The 12,014-nt window shown below is 38.0% G+C and overlaps 1 protein-coding gene across 2 annotated transcripts in view; it reads left to right on the top strand.

Annotated features, from left to right (window-relative positions):
- Positions 1 to 12,014, top strand: part of EPHA7 (EPH receptor A7) — a 185,139-nt gene that overhangs the window by 143,164 nt on the left and 29,961 nt on the right. For both annotated transcript variants that reach the window (XM_050949232.1, XM_050949233.1), the window contains exons 6-7: positions 7,093 to 7,217; positions 10,357 to 10,525. In XM_050949232.1, coding sequence (XP_050805189.1) covers positions 7,093 to 7,217; positions 10,357 to 10,525 — 294 coding nt within the window. The remainder of the gene's footprint in view (positions 1 to 7,092; positions 7,218 to 10,356; positions 10,526 to 12,014) is intronic.

Genomic DNA, 12,014 nt, shown 5'->3' on the forward strand with positions numbered 1-12,014 from the left:
CCAGTGATAGTGTGGCTGATCTGGTTAGGTCCTGTGATGGTGTCGCTGGTGTAGATATGTGGGCAGAGCTGGCATCGAGGTTTGTTGCATGGATTGGTTCCTGAGCTAGAGTTACTATGGTGCGGTGTGCAGTTAGGTTGGCAGGTTGTCTGTGGGCGAGCACTGGCCTGCCACCCAAAGCCTGTGAAAGTGTGGGATCATTGTCCAGGATGGGTTGTAGATCCCTGATGATGCGTTGGAGGAGTTTTAGCTCGGGACTGTATGTGATGGCCAGTGGAGTTCTGTTGGTTTCTTTCTTGGGTTTGTCTTGCGGTAGGAGGCTTCTGGGTACACGTCTGGCTCTGTTGATCTGTTTCCTTATTTCTTCATGCGGAAGTGCTGTTAGGGTGCTGTACCATTAAAGTGAATGGGAGTTGTGCCACTGATTTCAATGAGTATAGAATCAAGCCCTAATTGTCCTAAGTGTCTTATTTTTGTCATAAAATAAATGGATATACTACAAACAGTCAGCTCTGTTCACTTACTGGGTATAATATTATTATGGCAACACTGATGAGGAAAGTCCAGTTGCATCCGTAGTTCTACTATTGTTTTATAATAGGGATCCTCCAGTCTTGCAGTATTTATTGTCATCAATTCAACAGGACTTCTTCGCATAACCCATGGCTGCAGAATTGAATCCCTCATTCCTTAAGGATTTGAGCAATTTTGTTTAATGCAAACTCCACTTCTACATGAATATTTGTTGCCTGGAAATGTTATTTCAAGACAGATTTCTCACAAAGCACATCAAATGAAAAGTTTCTGTGACTGATGTTGCTGGGTGTAATTGCAGTGCATTGATGTACGGGACTTTAAGTCTAACAAATCTTGGAGAAATGGCTGAGTAGCTCTCTTTTGCAGAGTATTTTTATGAAAGCTGCATTTCAGTTGATTTTGTGCTAAAAGTGCCCATGCAACACCTTACTTGCTGATACACAGCAAACTCCAGCTTCCCATACTTTCAATTTTTCAGCTGACATGGTTTTGTTTTGTTTTTTAATTCTGGTTTCAGATTAATATAAAGAGGAAAGCATTTCATTTCACATCGATCACTGTCCTTTGGTTATCACATTGTCCTGAGGAAAATTCTAGGACTGAGAAGTAGACTAATTTATTTAGCTCAGGATATAAGTTAAAGGCATGGGCAAGTAGTGTGCTTAAAAAAAGTTAAAAAAGTTGGATGTAAAGGATTAGTTTCTAACTAATTAGTTGTTGCAGTTTTCTATCTATAAGTATTCATATATATTGTTAATAATGTGCCATGTGGTTGGTTTAGGGAGATAGATGTAACATATTGCCCTACCGAATGCAATGTTCTCTCCATAGAAGAGTATTTCCTTGGAATATCCTGCTCCTTTTGACACTTCAGTTTTAATTTTCTCTACAACCTGATCTGAACATGATGACCAGCCTGAAATCCATATAACTTGAAGGCTTTATCAGCAAAGCCCAGCAAAGTTATATTTCTGTATGGCTAAGATGTTGAAACCCAGTGGAAAATCAATTTTTTCTTGTGCTGAATGATATATTTGAAGCACTTAAAAAACGTGAAGGGGTGTGCTGAGCACCTGTCATGCTAGCAGTGCTTTCTTCTGCAGCATGTGTAGGGACATCCACCTGTCAGCCCTGGTAGGCTGTGAGCGTTTGATGTACTGGTTGTTGTGTCAGCATGAAGGAAGGAAACAGGAGGTGAGGAACGTCAGAAAGAAGGTTGGTGGCAGACAGTGTTCTGAAGAGTATGTGTTCCCCAGTGGAGCACATCATAGAAATAATTAGCTGGATTCTGAGAAATGGTGACTCGTGGGAGCAGTGGTGCACTGGGAGTTGAAGAGTGCACAGCACACCGCCCTACCATCAGGTTCCTAACTGACTGGGGGTGCTGTCAGAAATGTCTCTACCACAAGCATCTTTGCTATGGATCTTTCTGCGGTTACCAGTTTACTGGAATGAAGAAATACTCACATTAGCAATGTAGTCATAATTCTAGTTTGTTTTTGTTGCTTAGGGTTGTTTGGGGGTATGATAATTCTTTTTTTTTTTTACACTATTTTTTAGCTAAACCAGTTCTCTTTAAGGGATGGATTAACATGGTTTGACAATTTTTCAACTCACAGAAACATTGTGGATTAAAAAATTCTATTGGTTTATTAATGAATGTTCACATCCTTCAGGAGAGACTGTGGGGAGGTAGCTGGCAGGGGCAGCTCCAGGCCCCAGCACGCCAAGCGCGTGCTTGGGGCGGCATGCCGCAGGAGGCGCTCTGCTGGTTGCTGGGAGGGTGGCAGGCAGGCAGCCTTCAGCGGCATGCCTGCGGAGGGTCCGCTGATCCTGCGGCTCCGGTGATCGGCAGAGCCTTGCTTGGGGCGGCGAAATGTCTAGAGCCGCCCCTAGTAGCTGGGCATGGGTTTAAGGATCAGAAAGAAGCCAGAAACAGGGTGGGGAAATCAATGAAAACTCAAATACAAAACAGATAGTATTAAGAGAGAGAGACTATGGGGAAAAATGACCACAGAGAACAAGAGAGAAAAATTGTAATCGAAAAAAATAAATACAGAGGCCCTGATTCTGAGCTGCATCTCTCAAAAGGAGCTCAGAAAATGCAGCCAAGAGGCAAGGTAAGGTGGCTTAAAGTCACCTCTGTGCCTGTTGAATTCTGGGACCAGCACCCAGACAAAGTTGGAGCAGCCCACATTGTTGCTCTAACTCACAATGGCTTCCTGGAGGCACCAGTGAACTGCTCTGCCAGCCCAGAATAGCCAGGGTAGAACACTCTGGTTAGTCAGTCCCTTACCAACATCCCTTCCCCTTCTCTCTCCCCCTGCTCTATGTCAGGGGCTTCAAGCAGAGCTATAATGTGTCTTGGGGCCACCAACACCAATCTGGGAACCACTTTGCACCAAGGGAATTACTGATTGTGGCTTTTCTTAGCACAACTACACAGCACAGTCTTCCCTTTAACTAGGAAAAGAACATACCCATATTTTATTTTGCTTTTAAATCAAATCTGTCTTGGAAGAAAATAGGGCTGCCAGTTAACAGGAAATAAGGTTCACCGACTGAGACTAGTTTTGCACATCTACAATATAATTTGGAAGGTTTGCAAAATAATCTTATTTTCCTCCCCTTAATTTGTTTTCTCTAAGGAAAAGATGAAAAAATCCTTTTTTTTGCTGTACGCTTTGTCCTGAGGTTAAGTGGGAGCCATGCATGGCACACACTACTTTCCCAATATCCCCAGATAAGCAAGGTTAACTAATCCCAAAGGGAGTAGTTCATATTGCTTTCTTGGTTAAAAGAAAAATAAATAGGATGACCAATGGAATGAAAAAATTCAATCAGATAGAACCAAAGGGAGTGAACATTGAGAACAATTTCAGATGACCTTAGTACTGTATAATTGTATTAGAATAAGTATGTACATTAAATATTTTGGACATCTAAAATTTTAAATTAACAGCCTGAAAACATTTTACTGAGTGAAACGGAATATGATACATGGAACACAAGGACCCTTCTGAAATTCAGCCAGCATGCTGTTGCTACTCATTTAGACAAAGAAGACAACTAGTTAATCATCACAAAGAAAATTAGACAGAGTAAATTGTTTGCTGCATTCCAGAGTCTTAGCTACCAAAGGAGTATTTGCCACTAATTAGAGTGAAAATACTCCAAGCATGCAGTTATCGAGAGAGAGAGAGAGAGAGAGAGAGAGAGAGAGATCTTGGATTTGGAATGCTTCTACTAAACCATGAAGTTTGTGTGATATAGTTAGATTTTATCAGTTCAGCAGCCTATGTTAAGGGACTTCAACTTTGATTATATTAACTAATGACATAATCGGTTATAATTAAAATTATCAGGCATGCTTTGAATCCTTTGTTTCCCTGGATTCTCTGAGCCCTCTAATGAAACATAAAGAGGTTATATTTTAAAAGATATTGTAATGCACAATTAAAATAAAAAGAGGTTAGAGATGCGGCAATTGAGTTTCCTAGAGCAACATTAACTTGGCCATGCAACGCATATTTTGACTTTTTCATTATATTTGTACAACATTTAATTCTGAATTAGCATAAATGTTAGAGTTTAATTTGCGTAGTCTTTAAATTAAGAGAAGAAAAATGCCCATGCTTAATATTGGAATGGAAAAGGTTCAAATTAGGCTTTGAGTGAAGGAAAGCAGAGTTCACTCATTTGCTGCAGCAAAAGGCCCCAACTCTTCTCTGGGTTCCTTATGGATAGAGCCTGAATCCAGTGACATCAGTAGGATCAAGTCCATTAGCTGTCTAGAGATACAGCCATCGCAGTGTGAAATGATGCACTATCTGCATATCTGAAAACAAGGATAACTTTTTTCCCCTGACTAACGGTTTATGACTTTCAGAATCTCAGAGAATGCAGGAGAATTTGTGGAAAGCCCCTAAAATCATGGGATCCACAATATTTTTTTTCACTGATGATTTTTTTCTGTTGCTGATATTAAGCAGTCATTTTTTTAAGATTTGAGTTTTGTGCATTTCTGTGAGAATTTTACCATTTCCTCTGTGCAACAGCCCCTTCTCCTGTCAGAGAAGAGAAACTTTATGATATCACAAAAGGTTTGGGTTTCATCAGGATCTTCTCTAAAAAAAAAATTAGATGCCAAGGAACATGCTTAGAAGTGATTTTCTCCTTTGTTGTTCTCACTCCTTTGGAAGCGTGTCATAATTCATGGGTATTCCTGTCCAGCTCAAGTGAATGGAAGCAAAATTCCTTTTTTAGGAGTTGGATCTTCCTGCCTGTTAGCATGCTAACCACATCTTCCTCAGTCTTACCTTCTTTCACAAAGTTATTTTAGACTCCCATTTGGGGCTTATTCTAACAAGCATATGCAGCATCTTGGGTGGGTGGGTAATATTTTGAGCCTAGTTGTCAATATATGCTTTTTCTAACAGTGGCAAAACTGAGTTGCTAGTTTCTTTGGATGCAAATACTAGATTTCAGATCCTTCAGTCTGTTGTAAGTGCCTTGATTTCAGGTTGAAAATTTGTGATAGTTAAGAAGGAATGAAATTTACATATTATGTAATTTTATGCATACAAAAGAGGGTGTGGAGAGTCCTTCTGGGAAACCATGTTTTTTTTTAGTTTCAGAACTACTTGAATAGTCTTTACTGCATCTTTTAAATCTCAGACTATTTCCATCTTCTGAAAGAGTTACTAAAAGTGATTCTTTTTCTTTGCCCCAGAGCCACCCATTACCTTTGTTGGTAGTGACTATTTTGGGGGGTGTTTGCTATTTTATTATTTTCCATATGTAGTTGGTCACTTCTCATGAATTATGACATCTGACCAGAGCAGTGGATCCTGTGTCTGACAAAGGTAAAATCAATTTTATTTCTAATTTTGATTACTCCTAGTATGTATGGATCCATTGCTCTGAATAGATTTTCTGGATCTGATCCAACTCTCTTGAAAAACAGTGGGAATCTCACCATTGATTTCAGTGGGAGGAGAATCAGACCATCTCAATAACCTTATTCTACATCAGGGTTTCTCAAACAGGGGTCGCTGTTTGTGTAGGGAAAGCCCCTGGCGGGCCGGTCTGGTGTGTTTACCTGCCCCGTCCACAGGTCTGACTGATCACGACTCCCACTGGCCGCAGATCGCTGCTCCGGGCCAATGGGAGCTACTGGAAGCAGTGTGGGCTGAGGGGCTTTCCCTATACAAGCGGCGACCCCCGTTTGAGAAACCCTGTTCTACATGAACTTGATCCTGCACTGTTAGAGTTAATGGGAGCCTTTCCACTGACTTAAAAGGTAGTAGGATCCAGCTCTGATGTGCCTGGGATACCATGGGAATCTTTTGTCTTTTGTCAGGATGACGTAATATCAAACAGGGCTAAAATGTCATACAACTGACATTTGCAAAGTGGTTATATTTGGGTAGTTTTCTATTCCACATTGTAATTTTTTGTCTCCACACCTTTGGAAGTATCCATTAAGGGGATGGTGTCACTAGATCCACTTAATAATAAATAAGAAAATCTGCCACCTTTCAGTGTCATTAGACAGGATTACCCATACATTATTATTTTTACCCAGAACTTGGATCCGTTGTAAGAGAAATCAAAATTACATGTTCAAAAACCTTTTCAATCACTTACAACTTAATTATCACTTTATTACCTGACGAATATATTTTCAAATAGGACTGTGGTGTCACACTGTTTGCATACCATGCTTCAAGTTCTAAAATTCACCTGGTTTTTGTAGTATGTGTATCAAAAGAATGGTGCAGTAGGAAAAACACAGAGTATGGGGTTTGGGTTTTTTTGTTTGCTTGCTTGTTTGGGGGTTTGTGGTTTTTGTTTTGTTTTGTTTTACCTCTTCACTCTGCAAGAACATACTGTATTCATTAATTTGTCAAACTTTCATAAAGCACTGAGATCAAGCCTTGAAAATTCCAAAAGGAAGAAAGTTTCAGAATGTTTGGAGTGAGTGAAAACAAAGGTTTATAATGAAACGGGTTTGCAATCTTGACTATGTTAGTTTTCACTACCAAGAAAATGCGGTCATAGAAGAACATTGCTGGTAATTGTTTGAACTGGATCTGGAAGCAGTCGTTTGAAATCAGTCCGAGTATGATAGTCTTTTTGTTTCTTTCTCTTCATTTTTCTTTTCTTTTTTTATAAGTGTTGTCAAAACATGTGTAATAAATATTTGGACTCTTAATTTACCACAGGAGATTAATCTGAAAAATCTACTTTCCTGGCTTAATTAGAATTCATTTGCTTAATTGTCATTCTGATCCTATCAATTCCAGTTTTGCACTAGCTTGAACAATGCTATCTTGTTGCTGTTTGCACTTTAATTTAGATTTCTGTTATGGTTTATGAACAGTAATAAGGTTCTGCTTGAATATTCATTAACTTTTGAATTGTGAACTATGAAAAGGTGCTTTACTTTACCTTAATGAAAGTGGCACAGCATGGGACTGACCGGTAGTGACGTTTGATTTGAAACATCCAGCAAATTTGCTCATTGTTTATTGACACATCTCGTCCAAATAGCTCCCTCGCAAGTTAGCGAAGTAATGAAAGAGAGAGTGCTGCAGAGGAGCGTGGAGCTTTCCTGGCAGGAACCAGAACATCCTAATGGAGTCATCACTGAATATGAAATCAAGTATTATGAGAAAGTAAGTGCATGTGAAATACACAGCAATGTGCTGTTTGCATCATGTCATCCCACTCTTCCGGGGGCAAATTTTAATGCCATGGTAATTATACCAGCTATTATATGTCGGTGTCATTTCAGGTTGTAGTTGATTTTTATTAACTGTCTTCCTATCCCATTAATTTATTATCATGATAGGTTCTGTATATTGTATTCATATATTCACTAATGAAAATATCCACTCGATAGCTTATCTTTCAGAGCTGTGAATGTTCTAAGCAGGGCTGTGAATGTTTTTGCCAGAGACTTGTGACTTTTCTATCTCTTATTCCTTGTTTTTAATACGTCTAGGGTGTTGGGAATGTGCTGTTGAGATCAGACATAAAATAAAGCTCCGATCATTTTTGGTAATAAAATAACCTATGGCACTTTTCCGGAGTGGGGCATGTTAGACATGATGTCTCAAATCTTGATCCATATTCCCTGAAATTTCAGTTGAATGAATTATTTTTCACTTGCTCCCCTAAAAGCTCTCAATAGTGTGTTGGTAGAAAGTGATTGCATTTCCATGGTGGGTGAAGTTACCCTTGTATATGTAACTTGAACTCCTTGCCTTGAATCCTCATTGAAGATGAGGGTTCTTTTGCCATCGACATCAGTGAGGCCAGGGTTTTATCCATAATCTCTAAAAAAAATTTGAATCCTCCAGAATGAAAAATGTTCTATACATGCAAAATATTAATTAGTGCTATAAAGGCTTTTAAAAATGGCTGAATTAAGATATAATAAAGGAAGGAGCTCTTTTGTGATCTCTGTTGAGGATGCATTTTAACTCCATAGCCAAGCTAATAATTATATTTATTTCAGAGCTGAGCATGTCAACTTTCTAAGTAACATACAATTAGTTAAATTCATACTATATTGTAGCCAATATCAAATGTCTCATCTAGTTTCTTTGTGCTGAATAACACAAATATATTTAACTAATTATTTTTACTTGGTTTAGAAAGGAGAGTAAAAAGATAGATAGTTGAATTATCATGACTCTGAGTGACGTAATTTAATTACTTTTATTACAACACTTATCAGAGAGCTGCATACCTCAATTTTTATAGCTTGCAATAAAAATTTTACTGTTTCTACAAGTTAATTCATTTTTTCAGAGACACACAATAGTGAAATTCTACCTTGCAATAAATTGCAAGTCTTCATATGTTTACCAAAGACTAAACAGTCCTATTTTTTTGCAAATAAATGCCACTTTTACATATCCTAAATAGTTGCTTGCCTGTAAAAATCATCACTGGTCTTTGTAAAATAGTGAAAATGCTAGATGAAATCACAAAATATTTAGCTTTTTGTGAATAAGACTCGTGAGAATATGATTTTTATTATTTATTCAATATATTTGTGTTGTTTCAGTGAGTTGTGCAAACAAGAGATTGGCAATAAATGTATTAAATCACTGCTATAAGGGAAATACCTGCCAGTCATCAATTAAAATTAAATTAATTAATGAGAATTCAAGACTAAGGACCTGATCTTGCAAATATTCACTCAGAAACTAAACTTTGTACCTGTGAGTAGTCTTTTGAATTCAATGGCACTGCTCACATGCATGTACAAGCAAATGTATTTTAATTTGAAATGTGCGTCTGACTCTTGCTTACAGGAACAGTCACAGTTAGATAACTTAAAAAAAAAAAAAAGAAAAAAAACTTCCTGAACATTCACCTTGTTTTAGAACCAAACTCATATCAAAAGTTTCTGAGGTTCTGAAATGTTCTGATAAGTGTTCCTTCATGTATGATATCTGGCTAGGGCTGGAACTGGAAGTGCCAGAAATCTCACAGGTAAGTCTGTTCTTGTGAGATTTCTAGCCCAGTTTTTTCCCCAAATTCAAGAGGTTTTCAAAATTCAAATAAGCTTAGTTTATGTATTTGAACCCAAACTCTGAACTTCTGGAGTTCTACTGACATTTACAGTACTAGAGCTCCAGAACTATTCACCGTTTCCTGGTATTTCTGCTTCCTTCTCCTTCCGCATCCCCTTTTTTCTCCATTCCCCCACATACACATATATTTCAGCATCCCCAACCATGCTTATAGATGATTGATTTCCTCTTGGGGAAGATATGAAAAATATTTCTACACTAACTGACATGCTCACTCAAAAGACCGAGTGGACAAACCATGGGAGAAGGCATTATCACATCTTATGGAAGAAATCTGACACATCATATGAAATGCTATATTTCAACAGAAGGGCTTTGTTGTTACACTGAAATACAGTGGACAGAATTCTCCACTGGTTTAATTGGGCAAAATGCCGTTGAAATCAACAGAGTTACCCATATCTACACAGAAAGAGAATTTGGCTCAGCAAATGCCTTGTATGGATGGCTATCTGAATTGTTTTGTAGTTTCTGATACAGCTTGTGTAGCATTAAAAAATAATGATTATTTTTAATCTTTTCTAGTCCAAATCTTGAACTCCTTACTCAGTTTCTATCTGTTTTACCTTATGCAATGGAATCCATGTCAATTTGCCTGAGTGAAATCTGAGTTAATAACTAGTCAAGGACCTCAGTGTTTGGCCCTGATATTGATATATTGCTTTTGACATTAAAAGAGCAGTAGAAAGCTGTAAAAAGGAAAGCAAATAGCACTGCTCTGATGAAAAATGAGAGCTTCCTTTCCCTTTTGAGGACAGTCGTAGTTGTCTGAATAAGGGGTTCATGATAAAGACTGTTTACTGTGGAACAATACGAGAAATTGTTTTCATTAAATGTAGGAGCTGAATTGTTAAGATACCATTTTAATGTTGTTCCTCAACTAACAGAGAACTTCTTTGGAGTTCGCTGATGATCAAACTGTTCAAACATCAGAATCTGAGGAAATGAGGCAAAAAGCCAGTCATTTTATCTCTGGATTTTTATGACTAACAGCATGTGCTTTCCATTTAAATTTTATGTCGTTTTAAGAACCCCTCAATGAAATGACAGTATTGTAATGCTCCGCAGAGTGTGCTACATTCTTTATATGGGAAAAAAAACAGAAAATTGAAATAAACTGCCAGGACCAGTTGTCAGTTGCTTGTGTGCAACAATAATGAAATCTGACCTGGAAATAAAATTTCATGCTTTGTCTTATTGTTTCTAGGATCAAAGGGAGAGGACTTATTCAACAGTAAAAACCAAGTCCACTTCAGCTTCCATTAATAATTTGAAACCAGGAACAGTGTATGTTTTCCAGATTCGTGCTTTTACTGCTGCTGGTTATGGAAATTATAGTCCCAGACTAGATGTTGCCACACTAGAGGAAGCCACAGGTAAAATGTATTCACGTTTGAAGGCAATTAACGTTTTTAGTAGAAAAAATGAATATACTGAAGTGTTATCTGAACTAGAAAGGATGGAGTTTGTACTAACTTAGTATTTTTCTGTGGATGGAATCTTATACTTTGGGAAGACATGAATTACTACTGTTGTATTTTGATATGGGTGATGAGCTACCTATTGTGTTTTACCATAGTTACTAATAATTATAGTGCTGTAGATAGCCAGGGAAGAATTGTAAGTTATTGGGCTCCCCTGTCTGATTGCCCCGTTCTATAGAAAGAAGGGATGTTTGGCCCAAATACTACCACCCTATGCTCTCCCCACATAAAAGGAGATTGGTGGAAAGAGGGAGGACCCCACAAGATTTTCCAAGAATAGGGAATGTGCCTCTACTCACACTTTGCCAGATCATTTATTTTTTTCTAAGAAGTAAATAGCCTTATTTTCCTCCTAACCCTTCATCACCACATAGCTACATATGTTGAGGACTGCAGGACTTCAGCAATTCTTGCACATTTAGTGGGACCAGATGGGAAAAGAAGCAAAAGAGTGAGGAGCCTGAGAATGTTACTCACTGAGCTTTAGAAACATTGAGATCCCTTATAAGAACTACCTACCTGACAGCTCCACAACTCTGTTGTCTCTAAAACAAAGGTTTCCCTGTTTTGGGTCATCTGCTTCAGGTAGACCTCTCTGCCAAACAGCTCAGCCTGATGTGGAGCCTGATGTGGAGCGATTGCTTGCAAGGTGAAAAGGCCATGGAGTTAGTATGCTACATGTGGTATTTCTTTATGCTTTGAAGAATTCCTGTACCAAGATACGCATTCAGTGCCTGACTTTAATTGTATTTAGGTATTGCAACCATGAGACAGAGGAAGTGCATAGTTAAGTCTTGCCGCTGACCTTTATTTGTTTGAAAAAACGGAAGACTGTGAAAATGAAGTTTAGTGCAAATTATAGCAGATTCTATTCTTACCATTTTAGCCAGTCTGTTGACAAATTTTTCTTTGATAGATTTCTGGAAAATAAATTCAATGGTTAGTCCTTATTTATGATTCTCTCTGTTTTAGGCACCCATCATCTTGGCATTAAGTTCTAATTATCAATGTCTCTACTTTAGTGTCTGTAATCTGTTTCATTTTGGTTGACCAATCAAGAAGAGGTTCTCCATGTTTATTGTCCATGTTGTAGACCAGAATAGTCACTGAGATTAGCATAGATAATTTTAGGAGCAAACATTTTTTGGCAGGATCTACAAGTACCAGTATGTATGCCAGTGGTGTTCAGCATCCAAATTCAGATAAATATATTTTACCCACCTAAATTTTCCATCCAATTTCAAATGTGTTTTCACTACTTATCTCAAATTGCTGTGTGAACAGTGGTGCTGTACTCATTAAAACAGATATTATCTTCCATTCTGGATGGCAGCACTTCAGTACAGGGAAAAGGAAACCCTTTATATAGTAAACAAACACA

This window comes from Gopherus flavomarginatus, chromosome 4 (assembly GCF_025201925.1).
Source record: "Gopherus flavomarginatus isolate rGopFla2 chromosome 4, rGopFla2.mat.asm, whole genome shotgun sequence".
Classification (NCBI taxonomy): Eukaryota; Metazoa; Chordata; order Testudines; family Testudinidae; genus Gopherus; species Gopherus flavomarginatus.